This window comes from Sebastes fasciatus, chromosome 1 (assembly GCF_043250625.1).
Source record: "Sebastes fasciatus isolate fSebFas1 chromosome 1, fSebFas1.pri, whole genome shotgun sequence".
Lineage (NCBI taxonomy): Eukaryota > Metazoa > Chordata > Actinopteri > Perciformes > Sebastidae > Sebastes > Sebastes fasciatus.
In genome coordinates, this window is record NC_133795.1 from 40,373,559 (window position 1) to 40,394,280 (window position 20,722).

The following is a 20,722-nucleotide window of genomic DNA, read 5'->3' on the forward strand; positions in this document are numbered from 1 at the left end:
CACACTTGGTGATTGAAGTGTTTTACAATGCTCCGCTATGTACAGCTATTATTATCTTTTTTCTGTTGGGTAAATAAGGACATAAGACATCAATGATGATCAAAGAGGAGGAGTGTTTTTATTTATTGTGAAGGGTTTTGGAGCATTTTGGACCAGATTTTTCTGAAAAACTCCAAAATACACGACTTAGCAATTAACAGAGTAAATGTGTAACAAAATACGGATGTCTGACATCAGCCGAAGACCGCTGTTCAGTATACTTAAATCCACATTCAGTGGATATGGTGTTGTCAAAGCACAGTTCTAATCCTCACACAACCAACTAATCATACAACCATCTTGATGATGTAAATGCTCACAAGTCGTGAACATGGGAATCTTTCCCATCTATACCATCCATTCCATATAACGTGAATACGTGCACATCAGAGTTTTTGAGTGTGCAAGGGGGGGACATTGAAACTGGGTCAAATAGCACTTCCTGTTTGCATCACCCACCCACCAACCCGTCATCCGCAGAGCAAAAACTCAAAACATATTCATCCCAAATGGAAATATAAAGAAAAAACACCGGAGTAACTATCAAAGTATTTATTTTGACAGCAGCACAGATTGTCCCGTTTACATGGGTCTTATATTCCTGGAACACTAACACTCATATGTATCCATTGATACAGTTGAAAACCTAAGGGCATACAGAAAAGAAGATGTCCTACAAAACGTATTTATCAATGACATACCAACTGATGGTTCTGAGTAACCCAACATATCCCAAACCCCAAAAAGACATTTATGCCATAAGCCTATGAATAAAGGGAGAGATAACCAAATGAAAAAAAGCCGAGGGTTCAGAGGGTTAAAAGGGAGACTTCATCTTCTCATCATTACAATAATACCAATAATTACAAGTACACTAATCAATATTTTTTATCTTAACAATGGATCAAAATCTATGTGTAATGTGAAAGGGGTTGCTTGCGGGGATGAACCAATATTACAGTTCCTCTCCGTTCTAAAGAGCTTCTTGGCCTCTTGCAGCTCTTTGTTTTGGTTTTCCAGCCCACAAACTCTGCTCTCATGAGCCTCCTTTCCAGTAGCAGCAGCAGGAAGCAGCTGTTTCCAGTGAGAAACGTCAGATAAATCCACAGTAGACTACATGCTCAGACCCAAACACAGTTAACGAGTAGCTGATGAAAACAGTGGAGTATTTCAACAACACATTCTATCTCCCAATTCGCCAAATACCGTCGCCTGGTCAGTGCCTCTCGGAATCAGAGACCTATGCACTGGGTACCCCTCTTGTGTTACTTTTGGATGGATCAGGGACCGCGTGTCAATATATGCTCGTTACATGCATAGTGCCCTTTCAAAATAAACTTCTGTTTTCACAGGAAGTTATGTTTAGACAACAAAACCACTTAGGTAGGGTTAGGAAACCGTTGTGGTTGACATTAACTTCACGTGAATAGCAACTCACAGGACTGACAATACTAACGACTCACGTGACTTACGGGGTTGGCGATATTAACGACTCACGTGACTCAAGGGACTGATGATACTAACGACTCACGAGACTGATGATACTAATGACTCACGTGACTTACGGGGCTGGCGATACTAACTACTCAAGTGCCTCACGGGACTGACGATACTAATGACTTGTGACAAGCAACTCACAGGACTGGCGATACTGACAAGTCACGCGACTAACGACTGACCTGACAAAATTATAAAAATACTTTTAGTTTCCCACGGGACACGAACAGCGGTCTCCTGGATGAAAGTCTTGTGTTTGTTTGACCTATACATCAGCTCTCCCACCTTCCCTTAGCGTACTCACACTATTAATACTACGTCACTGCTCCGAGCCTCGAATTACATTGAAGTTAGTTGAAAGCCTGGTCATCACAAACTGTTGCAAAAGGGTGCTTTCGTGTGTTGGTTTCCAATGCCGAGCAGCGCTACCCAATCGGTGGTATTTGACGAGTTGGGAGTGAGACTAATAATTACTAACTGATTAATTTGTTCATCAAGGGGACACAAGTATGACTCCAAATGAATGCCAATGTTGCTCTGTGTCTGCTGGATGTGTAATTAGGCAAACTTTTGCTAACACGTTAGCCATATACAACTTTATAAGGCCAAAAAAATCAATTAATGCAGCTTTTTAAACAGGATTTTTGGCATAACAATTGGCATCAAATATTTAGAAAAAGTATTGCTCGTTTTGAGCAGCCCTAAAACCCCATATAATGCTACCCACAATATTCACACAAAACAGATATTACAGTTAAACAGTTTCTATTCTTGCATTACGGTATTTCTATATTGAAGCCTGGACTACGGCGTCTGGTAGCTGTCAATGATTCCCTACGGGCAGGCGTGGCAGGCAGACGTAGGCCTGGGCGAACAGGTTGATGTTCAGGGGGTTGCCATCCAGACGGATATCCTCCAGGTTGTGGCGGATGAAGTAGCGATCATGGCGGTTACAAAAGGTGTCCTCATGCAAAGTCAGGATGTTGTTATTCTGATTGGGGTACAAGAAAGTGACCGTTTATGTTTTAACACTGGAAGTGTTAGGATTCAACATTTGTGGAGGGGTTAGCGTTGACTCTACATAACTATTAAAAAATAGGAAATTACAGTTTGAGTTAACGGAATTAGAGGATAAAGTGATGACTTTGAAAATTCTATGGTATTTTGTCTATTTATTGTACTTTTTTGCCTCCTTGTTTAAGGTTCTCTATACGATATCCAGAGCATTAATATAGGCGAGCAGCAAACAAGTATTTGCTATGTAAAGATATGGTGGAGTAATGTCTATCTGAGCAGAGAATGCTGAGCTTCTCTGTGCTTTGTTTACATGACCGGGCCAGCCGCTTGTGCCTTTTTGTGTATGTTAGTGCATGTGATCAATTCCAAAATTGATCCCAGCTTGCTGTCACTTGCTGGGACTGTGCTTTACAGTGTTGCAGTGACTGCTGTATTTAGTTGGTGTGTGACTAATCCGGTTACCTGCTGGCTGCAAACTAAATTTCCCGTTGGAGGCAATAAAAAAAGAAGAGGCATGACATGAATGAGCTTCTACCTGCAGGTGTAACACTCTCAGGCTCAGTGGTAGTGGTGTTGGAATGTAATCCAGGTTATTGTTGGACAGATAGAGGAATTCCAGCTGGCTCATATCCTGCATGGAGGAAAAAGAAACACACATGACACAGTAATACATGCAACCACTATCCACAGGAGGCAACCACACCACACCCACTGAATATGAACTGTCTGGACCACGGACACTCGACTTGCTTTGCCTGGGGGCCCACTTTTGCAAAATGACAGGAGGCCACATAACAGACATTCGGGGATTAACCCGTATCTCTGCCAGGGGTCCCCAGCTCTCATCTCATCACTCATCTTCAACCGCTTATCCGGGACCGGGTCGTGGGGGCAACAGCTCCAGTAAGGGGGGACCCGAATCTTCCCTTTCACGGGCCACATTTACCAAGCCCCAAGCTCTATTAGTCTATTTTGATGGTTTTTATGCACCTTCTTTATATTAAAAGTACATACAAAAAAAAGTAAGATATTTCCATTCGTCCATATTTCCCATCATGTAATCATTGTTTTATTAAGCAGCATGGCTGCAGACCTACAGTATGAGGGTCAGACAAAGCAGCTGGATCTCCCATAATTCAACAGGGGGCTGCTGGAAAACAGCTGGAACATCAATCTATGGTCTAAAATGTCTGTATTTGATGTTCTAACTATCCACATATATATATATATAAAATATATATATATGAACGAGCATAACATCCAGTTTGTCTGCAACACAAAAACAGCTATAATGCACAAACAGGTCAATCTCAAAACGATTCAGTGAGAAATTCGAGAACAATAACATTGACCTATAGTGACATTTTCTCGATCCTTTAGAATGGACTTTAATTCCCCCTTACAGTAGTAACCAGCTGTGACAATTTCAGGTCCCTCTGTACATTATTCCAGGAAGAAGGAGCAGCATATTGAAAGCTTTTTCCCCAGTTTCGTTCGAACCTTTGGGACCAACATCTGTAGAACACTGTGAGAGCGCAGGCCATATTGATTTTGGTTTGTGCACATGAATGTACACAGATACGAAGGAACCAGTCCAAGGAGCGATTTATATATAAGACCAATGCCAAAGTCTGCGGACAGACAGAGATGGCCATTTAGCAGCCGCATACAGGTTATAGTGGTGTACAAGATTTCCACAGCCAGTAATAAAACGTAAAGCACAATGGTATACAGTATCCAGGTGCTTTAGGCACTGGTCAGGTGCATTCATATGGAGCAGATCACCGCAATCAAATAAAGGTAAAGAAGTTGCCGAAATCAAATGTTTCCTCGCCTGGAGGGAGAAACAGAAATGTGTTTCTAAAAAAGAACCCCAGTTTAAGTTTTCAATGTGTGATTTGATAGACAATCTCTGATCAATAATGATATCTTAATGCTTAAATGTTGTGACCATTTCAATATCAACCCCTTGAGCAGTTGAAACCTTAAGAAGATTAGATGGTTACTTTTTGCCATTTGAAAATACCATGAATTTTGATTTGTCTACATTTAACACCAATTTAAGTTGAGTTAAACGGGACCGAACCACATTAAAGGCAGACTGCAGGAATTCAAGGGTCTGTACAACTGAAGGGGATGAGCAATAAATAATGACATCGTCTGCATAAAAATGGAATATGTTATCATGTGACTGAAATGCCATACTTGAAGGGATTGAAATGTGGTTGAAAGTGCTTGAAATTTTCCAGTAAGTCGACCTTGTTTTTGTCAGATCATCAGAGTAATACTATACTACTACAAATGAACATGCTCGTCATGTGTAAAATCTTCTTTTTTTTTTTATTTTAAGCGTATGCAGGATATTTACCTTGAATCCCTCAGAATGTACCCCATGACTGATCAGCCTGTTGTTACGTAGATCAATGCGTTTCATGGTGATTGGCAGCTCAGGCATAGCCCGCAGGTTGTTATCAGCCAATAGGAGCTCCTGGAGCTGCGGCAGAGAGCGAAACACATCCTCATCCATCCCTGAGATCTGGTTCCCTGTTAGATCGATGGACCGGAGTTTATCTGTAACGAACCACAACAAACAAATCTTATCATCCGTTATGTCTAAGAGTTTGTGCCAGGGTGTGTCCAAAGTGATTCCTCACTGAGGTTGATGAAGTCTGTGTTCTTGACGTGTCGGATCGTGTTGAAGCGGCTGTAAAAATGGGTGGTGTCTTTGGGCAGGAGCGGGATCTGATCCAGGCCCATGTCATCACAGTACACACTCCCACCAATGCACACACACAGTAGACAGGTAGGCATACCTGCAAACAGAGACGGTAGAGTTTTAATGCATATGCACTGGATACTGAAGAACATTGAACTTGTGTGAGTCATAGATATACACCCAGTTAAAGGTCCCATATTATAAAAAAGTGAGATTTTCATGTTTTTTTTTATTATAAAAAAAAACATGAAAACAGGCTTAAGTCCTATATAAATACTGTGAAAGTATCAAAACGCTTAATCCACAGGGAAATACACACAGCCCGTATTCAGAAACTCTGCATTTGAAACAAGCTGTCAGGATTTCTGTCCATCTGTGATGTCACAAATATACAATATTTAAACCCTTTACACAGATTTAAACGTAAACATTCTAAATGTGTCTCAGTTTATTTCTGGTTGAAGTGTATGTAAAGTGTATGTAAAACAGGAAGTACACATGGACCCAAGCTGTTGCCTAGCAACGCAATTCTGTTGCAATTTCGTCATAATTCCGTCGAAATGCACTAAAACGGAACCTTTAAGACAGACAGTAAATACAGGCATATTCAGGCGGACAGTATGAGGAAAATACCGTGTTTTTTTAACATTACAGCATGTAAACATGTTCTAGTAGAAACACAAAATACAAGTGTATTGAACCTGAAAATGAGCATAATATGGGACCTTTAATGCTTTAACCTACCCAGGCCAGTCTCAGGGCCAAAGAGACCTGGTCCCTTGAAGTCCAGGGTGACGGGGGCTGGTGGCAGGGTGGGCAGGGTCACCTCCTCCTCGTAGTGTTCAGATGTGGGCTGGTTGGGTGCTGAGGGGGTGTCTGGTGCTACATTGCCCACCTCAATCTGTCCTCAGGAAGAGAGTGACAGTTCAGATCAGAAATCTTTATGACTTTGGAGATAAATAAGACTGGAAACTAGAGTTTACAGCATATTTACTATACGAGCACATTCTATCCCTAACCTTTACCAAGCGGTTTTCATTTCTGTAACTTAACCACATTGTGATAATTATTGTGTGCAGACATTGTTAGCGAGAGAGAGAGAGAGAGAGAGAGAGAGAGAGAGAGGGAGAGAAAATGCTGCATGGGTAAAATAATGTCAGAAATAATAGGAAAATTAAGGCACAGTAGTCAGATCTATTTATCTTGCTCTCTTGTTTGCAGTGTATTGTATAATGGAAAGAAAAAAGAGAAGAGGATTGTAAATGATTGAACATTCTGGCCTAACTGTATTAAACAGCAGCATTTGCAACAAAGAAAGATTGCTTAACTGCAAAGCAAGAAGGCTATCCAAGCAACGTAAAGGACGACCAACGCAGCAGAGTAATTTCGATTGTTTTTAATGGATTGGTTCACATTTCTTTTAAAGTCTTTCTTAAAACAATAACCAGGTGCCCATATGAACATTAAAACAGGTTTATGTTGCTGTAACCTGTTCATTCTGGCCATTGAAATCCCTTCCTAATGTGCTTTCAATGTGTTGGGGACAAAATCCATTGCTGTGCAAAATGTATTCTAATATGAGGCTTCATCTGTCCAAGTTAGACAAGTCAAGTGGATATCCTCCAAGGTTACCGTCTTTTTGGGGCCCTAATTAACGTATCATGGTAACTCTGATTAACTCAATACTAGCTATCTATGGGTCTATGACTATGGGAAATTGTAACCCTCTAGTAAAACTAAATACTTTTCAGACAAAAATATAGGGAAAGAATAGTGTACCAGCTCTTTAACACACTATAAAAGCACCACAGTCTAACGTGTGAGACTCTCTCAAAATCAAATGCTTGACCGTCCCCTTTTTAGGACAGTGACTGCTGGTTGTCCAGTGACTCCTACCAGTCCATCAGCCATTGTCCATGAGCAGGATGGCTGCACTTGGGCATATTAACCGAGTTTTCTGACCCGTTTTTGAGAAAACTCTCTCTGAGGGGACAGATATGGCAACAATGCATGAGCCTCGACCTCAGAGGGCCATTCGCATTTTCGCGTCGGCCACAGTAGTTCTCCTACCCGCTTGGCACCTGGGTGAAGCTTCAGTTGGTGGCAATCTGCAACTTCACCGCTAGATACCGCCAGATCCTACACACTGCTCCTTTAAGTCTTAAGGAAGGCATTTTTGTAAAGAGTAATGACGACGGTTTAGGTGAGTTTTATTCTGTTTCTGTCCGGTTTGAATGAAGTGTTTTACGATGCTCCGCTACGTACAGCTGATCTCAACATAAACTAAAATCAAGGTGGATGATGGCGCAAGCTGAACAGAGAGGGCTGTGGGGGCAATCGTGCTCGGGCAGCTTGGCGGAGGTCTGCGCTTTCCGAGTGCCATTCTAGTTATATATGTAAATATAAAAGATAGACATGTATGTTAAAAAAAAGCACACAGAAAATTAAAAGCATACAGAATTTGTGTATATTTGTTGCATATATAAATTAAATATCAAAATTCCTCATATAGATATTTTTAATACATGAACATATACAAATTTTGTGCGTATATCCATGTATGTATATGATAATATATCACCTTAAAGGTAACATACATGCATAAATACGTATATATAGTTAACATATACTGTATGTATGTGTACTAATTCTACTATGGCTACTTCATATATGTTATATACTTATATCTTCTAATGCAAATTAAGCTAAAAGGTTAGGCTATAGAGCGCATTCGTTTTAGCGTGTTCATAAAAATCTGCTGTTGTGCAATGGCTGTGTTACTACTGGCGGTGGATGGGAGACTGTGCTAAACAGTTGAAAAGCAATGCTTTCATCTGTTATGACCACGAAGTTTATGCTTGTTGCAGAGGCGTTTTGATAAATTACTCTTATTGGCTTTTTACTCCTAAAGGTTACTGTACTGGTTCCATTCTCTCTCGTGTGTGGTGGAGGAGAATGGTATAATACACTGTAAACAATTGCTGTTAATTTACAGCAGGATTTCAACAGTATTAACCTGTTATTGCTAAAAACAGTGCTTTACTGTCAATACAAAAGAAAACCTGTTAAATTACGCTCATTGGCCGTTTTTTAACTGAACTATAATGCATTCTTAAAAAACTTTTACTTTACTGCTGATCAACTGTCTAAAGTATCATCAGTAACAGTTTCATGCAGTATTTCTTTAATTCTGGGACCTGATCTGCACATGTGAGGCTTGTACATTGTACATGATTGTAAAATCAGTGAATTAGCTTTATTGTTCTTTACTCACATGTTGTTCTGGTTTGCATTCTGTGCTTGTAGCAGCTATAGACATACATTTTGGGAAAAGTGTCTATTATAGCCTTTTTCCTAACAAGTGCCTTTAATTGTATTTAGTGTGACTATTCCTATGTCTGTAACCTGCTAAGTCTATTCATCTAGGCAAAAAATTATGTTTGTTAAAATGTATGTAAAAAAAATACAACCTAAATAGTGCATTAAAACAAATCAGTAAGATAATGTAAAAGAAAGGTGAAAAACAGCTATATAATGTATCTTTAAACAGTAAATTAACTGTAAAATACTGTGAAATTAATTAAAAAAAAACAGTTCAAAATGTATTTTTCATTAACAGTATAACAAATTTCAGCGACAGTATAATAATGTTAATTTTACAGTAACATAAAGGCAACCCTTTATGTTCTTTACTGTTATTTTACTGGGAAATTCTTAACAGTGTAATTATATAGTGAATAGTTACGTATTTCCTTATAATTATGGCTTGAAAAACTAGTACTTGGTGGACTTTGGCTCCTGGTCCCTCTGGGGCTTGCTGGAGGTTCTATGGGGGCTGTGTGGTAGGCCATCACAAACATCCCCCTGGTTCTCCGGTGTCGTTAACCCAAGTTGAGCACTGCAAGCCTCCATTCACAAGGTTGTGGAGAAAAGATTATTGTAAATCCATCTTTTATAGGTAAAAAAACTCTCAGGGCTTTGGGATAGATCCTGGCGGCCTAGAGGCAAGCCAGGGCCCGCCGGGTTTTCTGGGGCTATAGCTAATAGAACCTTATAATTATGGATTTGGAACTACTACTTTGTGGACTTTTTGCTCCTGGTCCTTCTGGGGCTTCCTGTGAGCCTGCTTAGGAACTGAGTGATAGAGTAAGGTGGCAGAGAGCCTCTCCAGGGCCCGTCTGGTCCTTTGGGGCTTGCTGGAGGCTGCATGGGGGCCCTTATGGGAACTCGTTGGTACTCAAGCGCCACCTGATGTTCATTTTAGGGAATTACATCATTTCCCAGCATCCAACTGGGTCCTAATGGTAAGGACGAACGAATCTGGGCCTAGAAAATGGAACCCATTCAAAGTCAATGTGATTGGTTCATAATTTCAATACATGCTAAGTCTTTGCAGTGTGTCTCACCTGCAAATCTCTATGGAAAGCCATTTTTACTATTTATTTTTTTTGCAAGCTAGGGATTACGGCCCGAACTACCACAGAGTCTGACACTGTTTAGAGAGTCTTTGGTAATAAATCAAACGGAATGAACCTGCTTTCCTTACTACTCGTACTATAATGATAAGAATCCATCCCTTCCATCCCCCTTACCTCTTGGTCCAAGTCATCATAATCATAACTGTCTCCATAAACGTTGACGTCCAGGTTCTCCCAGTCCATCTCGTTGTTCAGGTCGTAGTTCTCCAGGTCAAAAGGTTCATCATCTGGCTTGCCTGGAGGTGCTGCCATGTTAGGGTCGGGGCCCATGAAGACGAGGACCAAGGCAAGAGCCATCATCACAGATTGCAGAGACATCCTCAGCTCCAACATGGGGCCTACCTGTTAACATCAAGAGAGTCAAATGAAGGGTTTCATTTTCCAGTGTCAATATGTTCAGTTACTGTTTCTCAAACAGGGTCAAAAGCTACCATTGAGAACACTGAGAATATGCGTTTGGTATTTTACCAGCAAAAAACTAATCTAATCTAAAACTATATCTAAATTATCTAAGCCAACAAAATAAATAAATGTATGTATATATTAAAATGATTCACAATTTGGCCACCACCAGAAAATATGAAATGCACTGTTGATTAAATTAAATATGGAAAAACAAAATAATTGAATAACTGTGAGAGGTTTTTCTTTTGGTGTCTGTTTTCTAAAAGAGGTTATTATTTGGGGGATTCCAGCCCGTATTCAATACCGACGTAAAATACCGCCGTTTTGTCACGGCCCCTCGGCGTGTGATCAAGAAAGTCCAATGTAAACAATGTAAACCCATTCGCGGCAATATGAAATGTTCAGAGAAAAGAGTGTGGGGACGTATTCTAAAGTGCAAAAAAACATACACATGGGCGGTGGATGGTTGTAACAAACATTGGGCTTTCATCCAGCAGACCGCTGTTCATGTCCCGTGCATTAAGTTTCATTTTCAATTTACAAATAGCTGTTCGTTTGTGTCAGGTGTTCACAACGTTACAGTAAGTGGTTTTGTTGCCTAAACCTAAGCAAGTACTTGTTTACTGCGACCGTAAAGTGACAACAAAAGGGTCTGACATAGCGACAGTATATGACGAGTGACCTCAGTAAGTGTAAAATCCTGGCTCCAGCCCTGCTCTGAAAGGCACTTTATTAAATTCTCCATACACAACACAAGAATTTCCTAGATGTGCTACTTGTTTAAAAGTACTGACCATCTTATTGCTGCTCCTAATCTTGCTCTTGAACATTCCCATTCTGATAGTGAAAAAAATCTGATCTTATTTACTGACATAGTTGACAATATTACAAGTAAAATTGTTTTCATGAATAGGGATTTAAATTCCGATCCCAATGTTATTTTCAGTTGTTATCTTGTCATAGTCTTGTGAGTATTGTGTCCCATATGAACTCCTCTTTGACATTCTACCTGCTAGATATTAAAAAGAGGTTATTGGGGGTGTCAAATTATTAACTCCTCTCTCACTACTGACTCTGTTCTTCTTTATTTCAAGCATGCCCCGGTTACCCACTTTTTATAAAGCTATGCCTTCACCCTTTTGTTCTTAGTAATTAATTAATGTGCTACGTTTAGCTGACATAGAGCAAATTTAGGAAGTTTGTTTTAACATGGAGATTTTGATGCAGGGATAAACCATAATGAAACCATAAAAAGAAGAAAGAGAAAACTTTCACACAAGCACATGCTGTGCCTGTGTGAAAGTTATTCATGTAAGGGATAATGTATGACCCGCTCGCTGTACATTATCCAGCTTATTACACGGCTACTTACTTAAGATAAATGATATACACAAAACACAACAATGGTCCTCCAGAGTCCGAGACCAGAACTGCGTCCATAGCAACGGTCTGTTATACATAGCAGCGTTCTGCTATAAAGAACTAACCGACCATATAATGCCGTAAATGACCGATCAGAATTGGGTATTCGACAAAGCTGTGTAATAAATTGACATAATATATATGTATTGTCATAATAACAGATGTTATATCATGATTGCCATCTGTGAGCCTGTTTAATTACATTATATTTTAAAGGGGAACAGCACCTAAATTAAGAACTTCACTTTGTGGACCCACAGAATGTTTATTTTGTTCTTTTTTTATATCCACATGAGCTTTATTCTATCGTAGTGTTGTCAGTTGTGAAACAGCAAATGTTCCCATATACTCAGAACATTCCTCTGGGTGATCTCAGTGTCATCTATAATATCTTTCCCAATTAATTTGTATATGGAGCAGTTCCAGACTTCATCCTATGACATCACAAGTTTGAGTTTTAGCACTCGAGTATTGCACCATCTGTCCTGCACCTAAAGGAAAGAAGACCATAAAACAAGAAGAAGCCAAAAGATCTCTCTCTTGTTGCGCTCTTGTTCTCTTATCCTGACTTTTCGAAGGCCGACATCCAGCAACTTTGAAAGAAAAATCATTTGAAAACGAGAAACTCTGAATTCAACCAAATCTGGAAAACGCTGCCGCCATCGCTCCAGCAGAGTCAGGGTCAAAGAAAATCCAGCTGCCTGCTGAGAGAGAGAGAGAGAGAGAGATACAGATAGGCTCTCGAGCGGAGTCGCCACATTGGATTGAGCGCACCCGAAAACTTCGTGGAGCTCCAGACAACAATGGGCTGCCCATCCCCTCCAACATCACTTCTCCCCTGGCCATCGGAACCGCCAGGTGAGACTGTACAGTTTCCTGTTGTAGTGGGGTTGATGCTCATTAAGTAATTAAGAAGTGTTAGATCACAAGTATTATCTAACACCAAAATAGAATTAAAGCTAGGGTTGGTAATCTTCCTCAAAAATCTTTTTTGTTATATTTGTTTAAATTCTCATTACTTCCGACAGCAACCAATAAATCAAATGATCTGACTAAAAAAACTAAAAATATACAGTATCTGGTTGAAATGATTGTCTACCCTGTCCAATCATTGCACGTCATCGGAGTCTTCAACAAGCTGCTAGCTTGACAGCTGTGAGTACTAACAATAGCCATGTTAGTGATGCCATGCCATTATGATATGTTTACTTGGCGATTCTCTCTCTCTCTCTAGATTTAGGGACTTTTGTGCTGCGAGCTACTTCCATTGGAAAATAGTTGGCAACACTGGGCTAGGTTTTTTCGGTTGGATAATTTCTGAAGCACAGCGTACTCGTGCTGTTTCTCAAGATTAAACAATCTATCTTTAATATCTATAATATATATTAATGTACTGTATATCGTGGATCAGGATCTCTTTCTCCCCCCAGGAGTGACTAACTGACTAATCTCAGGATGCTGGGCAGCTCTGGACAAACTCATCAAGTGATGCTAATGCAATGAGAGTGACAGAAAGCCCATTAGGTGAATCTGCACCACGGAAAGTCGTTTGAAATTATCACTGTAACCATGAACACAGACAACCATCTCCTCCTGAGATTCAGAGTTCATAATTAACCTTGGAAGCAGTAGTTAAAGCTGAAGTAGGCGAGATTGGAGCAAATATTTTTTACAAATATTTTAATATATTTTTTTCATTTCAATCCCTTCAAGAATGGCATTTCAGTCACATGATAACATATAAAAAATTGTATGCAGACGATGTCATTATTTATTGCTCATCCCCTTCAGCTGTACAGACCCTTGAATTCCTACAGTCTGCCTTTAATGTGGTTCAGTCCCGTTTAACTCAACTTAAGTTGGTGTTAAAGCTGAAGTAGGCGAGATTGGAGCAAATATAATTAAAAAAAGTTATTTTAATAAAACGGTCGCTATATCGTGACAGTAGTACATGAAACAGGTAACCTGAAAAAAATCACGTGCGTCTGTGTCCTTCCGTGTCCTCCGGTGCTCCTAACTGCATCTGCAAGATTTCACAGACCGGAGTAAAACAAGCAGTAAGAGCTGATCTGAGGTCTGCTATCCATCTGCCGTCTATGAGAGCCGGCTGTCAATCTCTCGCAAACTCCGACCAAACGGTCAAACTAGGCAGCGCTGATCAAATATGAATCAATATTCTGTTACATTAATGCCTATTTCTCTCCTCAAATGTTTTCAGAATCATCTTGTAGTGCACGGTTTAGCTGTAAAATGAGAAAGATTGTGACGCCATTGTGAAATCTGGTGAAGGAACGACAAGTTCCGGTCACATGACCGGAGCACAGCCAATAGGAACGTTATCTCTCTCTCTGAAATGACCTGTGATTGGTCAAAGTCTCCCGTCACGGGCTAGATTTTCTAAAGACTGAAAACAGAGCCATGAGGAGGAGCAGAAGTCTAGTTATCTCTCAGAACATTTGAATAACAACATGCTGAAAGGTTATTATGGATTAATGATGCCAAAAATATACCGCCTACTGAAGCTTTAAGAAAACATCTCACTGCAGGGTCCATTTAGTAGCTGTTTTTGAGCTTTCAACCATATAATCTTCCCCAGCTGGAAAGTCGCTGGACTGTAAAGAACTGCTATTACTGGAAGGAATAAGTCTATGTGATTCCAGCAGTATATTTATATGTGACTCTGAGGAGCACATTAATCGAAATTGCATAAGTCAGGAGTAAGATGGATTACTTCTTCTTTGTCTCCAGGGGTTGAAATCATGAACTTTTGCCTTTGCAAGTCCTCAACTCATTTTGTCCGTGATGATAGTATTATCTTTTATCAGTTCTGTGCCATTTATCGTGTCCATTTACCTCCCAAGATTGTTTAAGAGGCTGAATAGCAGTTCTACCCGGATCCCCTTCCCTGATTAGTGACCCAAAGGAGCATTGTTTGCTGCTTAGTCAGAATGCCAAAGGAATGTTTGCTCTGAGCGCTGACAGGACTGTGTGAATGATGGCCTGCTGGGACAGTTCCACAGACGTTATAGTGCTGCGTTTGAAAAGAAAGCCGTGGCTATACGTTTACCAAACCTCAAACCTGATCATAAATCAAACAAATGGATTACACACTTTTATTGTTACTGATAAGAGCACGCAGGTTAAAAACAGCTGCAGTATATCTGAATGTCATCAGGACCACTGACACTCAACTTACAGACTAGAATTGCAGATACGGCACCAAAAATTGTACATACAAATGTAAGTTACACTACTGAACTAGAGCATGCAATACACAGTTCTGTATGAAAAACTGTGCAAGTAGAGCAGTTCTTAATTTCACACTGTAAGCTGTCTGTACACAGAAAGAATTAAGAATTCCAGCACTGATTATACCGGCCACTGCAACTGAGAAAAAGATTAGAAATAAAGCGGAATTAATCTCTTTTTAACGTAAAGTCTCTCGTTCACGGCAGATATCATTACTGTCGGTGTCTGAAAAACTTAGAGGAAACATGATCTTCACCTGCCTGAATAAGGAAGGGAAACACATTGACATGTAATAATAGCAGAGAACTTACTGCTTTGTTTCTGCTGGACGCTAATGAGGATTCCCCAACCTTCACTTCTTCTAGTCCTGTTGCTATTTTTTTTTTACTTTGCTGCTTCCACCCCTGGGTGCTCTCAGACTGGTCCCAGAGTCCCTGTGCTGTGGGCCCCTGTTGTTCACTTGGCTTCAGAGTGGCCAGTGGACAATGCGTCATTATGCAGTGAGAGACGGGGGGATGACGCGGCAGAAAAACAGGGGGGGGGGTTGTGCAGGTCAATTCAGTCAACGTATACTCAGCTGTCACCGGTGACCCCTTCAAGACACACATACACACACACACACATCATTGCTGGAAACATAGTAGGTTTGGACCAACTTCAGCAGCAGAGAAAAACCTCCAAATCTGAAAAAATGTCCGAAAAAAAGTCTAAAAAAAGTGTGAAAAATGCTAAACAAAAAGTCTGAAAAACATCCGAAAACAAAGTCTGACAAAAGTGTGAAAAAATGTCAGAAAAAAGAAGTCTGACAAATGTTTGGGAAAAAAAAGTCTGAAAAATGTCTGACAGTTGTTCGAAAAAAAAGTCTGAAAAATGTTAGAAAAAAAGTCTGCAAAATGGTTTAAAAAAAAAAAGTCTGAAATTTTGTTTTTAAAAAAAAGTCTGAAAAAAGTTAGAAAAAAACGGTCTGAAAAATTTCAGAAAAAAAGTCTGAAAAATTTCAGAAAAAAAGTCTGAAAAATGTGTGTGTATGTTTTGAAACTTAGCCATGAAACTATGTTCACCTCTTGTTAAAAACTGACATGAATAACATAAGAGCAATCGGTGGTCTTCTATGCTGGGAAAGAAGATGCCATGATACCAGGATCTCTTTGGAGGTGATCTCTTAAATAATATTGCCTGCTGCAGCTCCTCTCTCACAGACAAAGGTCAAATTACAAAAATCTTCAACATGGAATATAAAGACATGTACAGTAAAACATACTTATCAGCCATCAGTTTGATGTTCTGTATCTGTTTGTTTTTTTAGTTTCTTAAACTGAGCAGAGAGAGGTGTAGATGCCTTGCAATCACATGACTTCTGATGATGTCTGTTGCCGCCGTTTTGATTATCGATGTTCAGTGGTTGCGTTAGACTTCCTCGTCCATTATTTTGATGGACAGGGTTGTAAAAATTCAGTCTATAATAATAATAACTAGAATGGCACTCGGAGAGCGAAGACCTCCGCCAAGCTGCCCAAGTACGATTGCCTCCCCCCCTCTCCGTTCAGCTTGCGCCATCATCCACGTGTATTTTTGTTTATGTTGAGATCAGCTGTACGTAGCGGAGCATCGTAAAACACTTCATTCAAACTGGACAGAAACAAAATAAAACTCACCTAAACCGTCGTCGTTACTCATTTTTACCAACAATCACCAAGTGTGCTTTGGTCGAACTCAACTCTAATTTCACAGAGTTTAATGTGAAAAAACACTGAATCTACAGTCGTAGTTTTAATGGGATTTAAGAGTTTAATTTCACCCATAATGTATGAAAAATGTGGAAGTTTAAATGGAATTTCTAGCTCAATGTATGAATGAGTACATAATAGTTTAAAATGCATGAAAATGTGTCAATTCCAATTATTTCCTCCATTCATTTGAATGAGCAAAATTCCCCAAAAAACATTGAATATTTCTGAAACTATGAAAAGGTATGAATTAGAAAAGTAATTATAATAGTAATTGAGCTGAACATTTAAATGTTTGAATTAAGTTTCTATATTGACAAATGTGGAAGTAAAAAGGGTATGGAAGAATAATAAAGATTTTTTTGGGCAGATGCTTCCAGCATTCACACCAATTAAAGTACAGTAGGTATCATTTAAGTCTGTCAGGGAAAGAGTGCTTGTGTAGAAAATACAGTTTTACTGTAAGATTAGTGAAGGAAGCTGCTCACCAGAGTATTTATTGATCTAATTCAACCACTAGGTGGTGACAAATACCCATCATTGTTTCTGCCAGGTCTACTCTAGTGTTCTGTCTTTGTAGCTGCAAATATTCAGTCATCAGTCATCAGCACTCATTCACATCATGACACGTAGTTGGCCTACACCCACATACACATACATACACATACAAACACACACATACAGCAGTCCAGCAACTGCTTTAATTGACCTGAATTAAATCTGTAATAAATAGTGTTGATTAAGATGATGTGAAATGGTTTGTTTTTTTGGTCTTTAAGGAAAATGTATTTATACTTTCAGCCACTTGGTGTCAGCAGAAATCTGTAAACACATTAGCTGTGTTCGAAATCACTGGCTTCATCACTCATTCATTAGCCTTTTTCCATTTAATAGACACATTTACTCAATAGTAAGCAGGAAAATATATATAGATAGATAGATAGATAGATAGATAGATAGCAGACAGACTGACTGACTGACTGATGATATAAATGCAAATACATTTAGGACATATCCAACTCTACTGTTGCTAGTTAAACGGTGCATAATCTGGATGCAAAGTATTGTATTTTTTCTCTTAATTAATCATAGGTGTGTTTTGGGCGTAACATTAATTAAACCAACGTGTCAACGGATCTGCTTGTGTGCAAAGTGAAAGTGTGCAAGCAGATATATACAGTATGTGGTCCTTGGCCAGTGGGCCCTCTTGGTGGGGAGGGCAAAATTCATTATATGTTAAGCACTAGGCTAAATATGATATTGATAAATAATGAAAACTGTAGGCTATTGGTTTCCGATGCAACCCACCAGGGGGGGTTCGAACCGGCTGAGCGGAATCCTCCGGAGCTGCATTACCCATGGACACTGCTGGAGAGGCGGTGCGTGACGTGCGGATCCATCAGCCTCAAAATGCCGCCTTTTAAGGGCAGAGGGCATGGAAACTTTGAAGTAGCCTACGTCTACACTCGCACACAGAGGGATGATGAGATATGTGATATTTATAGTACTTAAATATCAAAAGAAATGCTCTGATATGAAATGTGATGAACTGAGTAACATGATAGTGTTAAACTGTTATATGTGTTTTACTGTTCAACAAATTAGCCCAGCTTATTTTAAGAGAGTTACGGCAGATGCCAGTGAACATGTTTTTTGCTTGAACACTGTAAAGCCTGTCAGTCAGTTGTCAACTGCCTATGACAGTAATTGGGGAGGGATAGTGTGCTTCTGATTGGCAGAGAGAGTTAGAGAGGACATCTTGTTGTTGTTCCTGTTACTCGGAGGTTAGAGTCAGATGTTAAGTGTGAGCTAAGCGGGATGCTTGGCAGAGAGTATACAGCAAAGCAGTGTGGTTTTGTTGTTTTGCCGTTGGCTACGGCCTACAGTAGCCCGTGTACTACCTGCTGATAAAGTACAAACAAAACTGGCTAATGTCTTGTAGCCTACTTAGTGAGGGGAGGCTACAGTACTTAAGTATTGAACGTAAAAGTACAAGTAAATGCTGTTAATAAAAAAGCAAGCATGTCACCTTAAAAAATGGAGGCATATTACACTTGCAAAAAACGAGGTCTTCGCAATTTAAAGGATTTAAAGAACAAAATTCCAGTTTTTCCTTTCCTCGTAGTCACATGTAACATGATCTGACATGCAGCCTGCCTGGACTTAAGTGTAATCGAAACGTAAAGGTTATAATGATAACATTTTTATGTAGACGAATCATTTAAAAAATTAAAAAAAAACACATCCACAGAGCTTTTAGAAAGGTGCCAAATAGAAGTGTGGCTCTCCTCAAATCAGGGGCGTGTCCAGACATTTTTGATAGGGGTGGCACCAGTGGGGCACTGACTTATGCAGGGGTGGCATGAAGTGTGAGCAGGAGCGCCTGCGCACAGACATATACACTCACATATGCACGCACGCACACACACACACACACACACAAGAAAATACACACCCACACCCAGGTGTCGGCATAGCATTAATTTACCATTTTTGTCTCCACAACCCATATCTACTTCATTTACTAACACTGCAAGCAAGAATAGACCTACTAGTCACAACATTCAGGAAAAGGCAACATACAAATGTGATTGAAAACTACCATACTTTATTCTAACCTCAAAACAACCTTTCAAGGTATGATATACAGTACATAAAAAAAAGACAATGCACTTTCTGTATAAAGTGCCAACAAAATTACAATAAATAAGCCTGTTTGGGCAAATCATTTACTTGACAAAACTTGTCACATGTGCCACAGTGTAGTAAGTTACTGTAGTATTCTCAGCAACAGAGAAACCTGAACTCCCAGGTATAAACAAAAGTCACATCCCTCCTCACATACCAGCAAATCTTGTTTTAACATTGTAAAGTGAACTGTTAAATAATGCCAAAATAATTTGTAAATTCCCAAAGTAGGTTACATACAAAAGAAAATCCTCATTCTAAAACAGTCACTTTATAAAGTGCCAACAAAATTAAAATAAATAAGACTCTTTGGGCAAAATATTTACTTGACAAAACTGTGCAAAACTTTACATGTGCAACAATGTAAATGGTTGGAGGTACAGACTGTGTAGAATATTTTATCAACAGAGATAGCTGATCTTACCAGAGCTTATGTGTGCATAAAAAAAGCTTACATCACTTGTAACAAATCTTGTTTCAACACTGATTTGTTACAGTAATAATGCTACAAAATAACCTGTGACTCCAAAAGCCAACATAAGAAAACAATGCACATTAAAAAACACAGTCACTCTCCGCCTATAAAGTGCAAACATATTTAGAATACATACGCCTCTTTGAACAAATTATTTAACCAAACAAATTATAAACTTTACATGTGCTACAGTGTTGGTTACTCTAGTATTACCTAGTATTACCATTCAAGAGACCCAATCTATTTTGACAGTTCCTTCCTTCCTTGCTTCCTTCCTCCCTCCCTTCTTCCTGTCCTTCTCTCTTTCTTTCCTCCCTCTGTCCTTCCTCTGTTCTTCTTTCCTTGCTTCCTTCCTCCCTCCCTTCTTCCTGTCCTTCTCTCTTTCTTTCCTCCCTCTGTCCTTCCTCTGTTCTCCATTCCGTCCTTCCTCCCTCCCTTCTTCCTTGACCTGAGGAAAACAGGAGGGTTAAAACAGTGCAATTCGCCTGTTCTTGTGTTTGCTTGCAAACACTTTGATAAAATCATCCATGTTGAGTGCCCTCGCTCTTCTTGACTCAATACTTAGCAAACCTAAATGGCTTAGTCTGTTGTCTAGCATGGTTGTCCTCAAATGAGTTTTAATGAGCTTTAGAGCTGAAAAGCTCCGCTCACATGCAGCACTGCTGACTGGGAGGGCAAGATGGCTAAATAGTAGCTTTAGCATCGTTGACAGTCAAAACAGTGTTTGCTAATGAGATGAGATGATGACAGCCTTGTGCCAATTACAATAAAAAGAAATAAAACAAGACAGGGTAAATGTTTAGCTTATTACCGTTACAGCTTTTAACTACAGGCACAGTAAGTGTAGTAAAATGTAGGCTACTCACATCTTTCACGACGACGCTCCAGAGACGTGTTGCTTTCATAGACTGAGTTTGTTTCACCTGTAGGTTCACCTGCTCAAACTTCTTCTTCTTCGTGCCTTTTTTTTTGCAGGCTACATACTACTTTAGCGCATCTCTGCCTCTCA

General features: G+C 39.6%; 1 protein-coding gene across 1 annotated transcript; it reads right to left on the minus strand.

Moving 5' to 3' along the window:
* Positions 1-126: 126 nt before the first annotated feature.
* Positions 127-15,297, minus strand: optc (opticin). Its single transcript, XM_074649264.1, has 7 exons — positions 15,135-15,297; positions 9,862-10,089; positions 6,014-6,170; positions 5,208-5,366; positions 4,922-5,124; positions 3,089-3,184; positions 127-2,527 (listed from the first exon to the last, which is right to left on the minus strand). Exons 2-7 carry the CDS (start codon positions 10,078-10,080, stop codon positions 2,360-2,362), a joined length of 1,002 nt encoding a protein of 333 aa, XP_074505365.1. The 5' UTR covers positions 10,081-10,089; positions 15,135-15,297; the 3' UTR covers positions 127-2,359.
* Between the last annotated feature and the right edge of the window lie 5,425 nt (positions 15,298-20,722).

Coding starts and splice junctions, on each gene's coding strand:
- optc (XM_074649264.1), bottom strand. CDS start 10,080: ATGTTGGAGCTGAGGATGTCTCTGCAATCTGTGATGATGGCTCTTGCC. Junction 5,125..5,207: donor CACAGACTTCATCAACCTCA/GTGAGGAATCAC, acceptor GGTTCGTTACAG/ATAAACTCCGGTCCATCGAT. Junction 2,528..3,088: donor TGAGAGTGTTACACCTGCAG/GTAGAAGCTCAT, acceptor TACCCCAATCAG/AATAACAACATCCTGACTTT.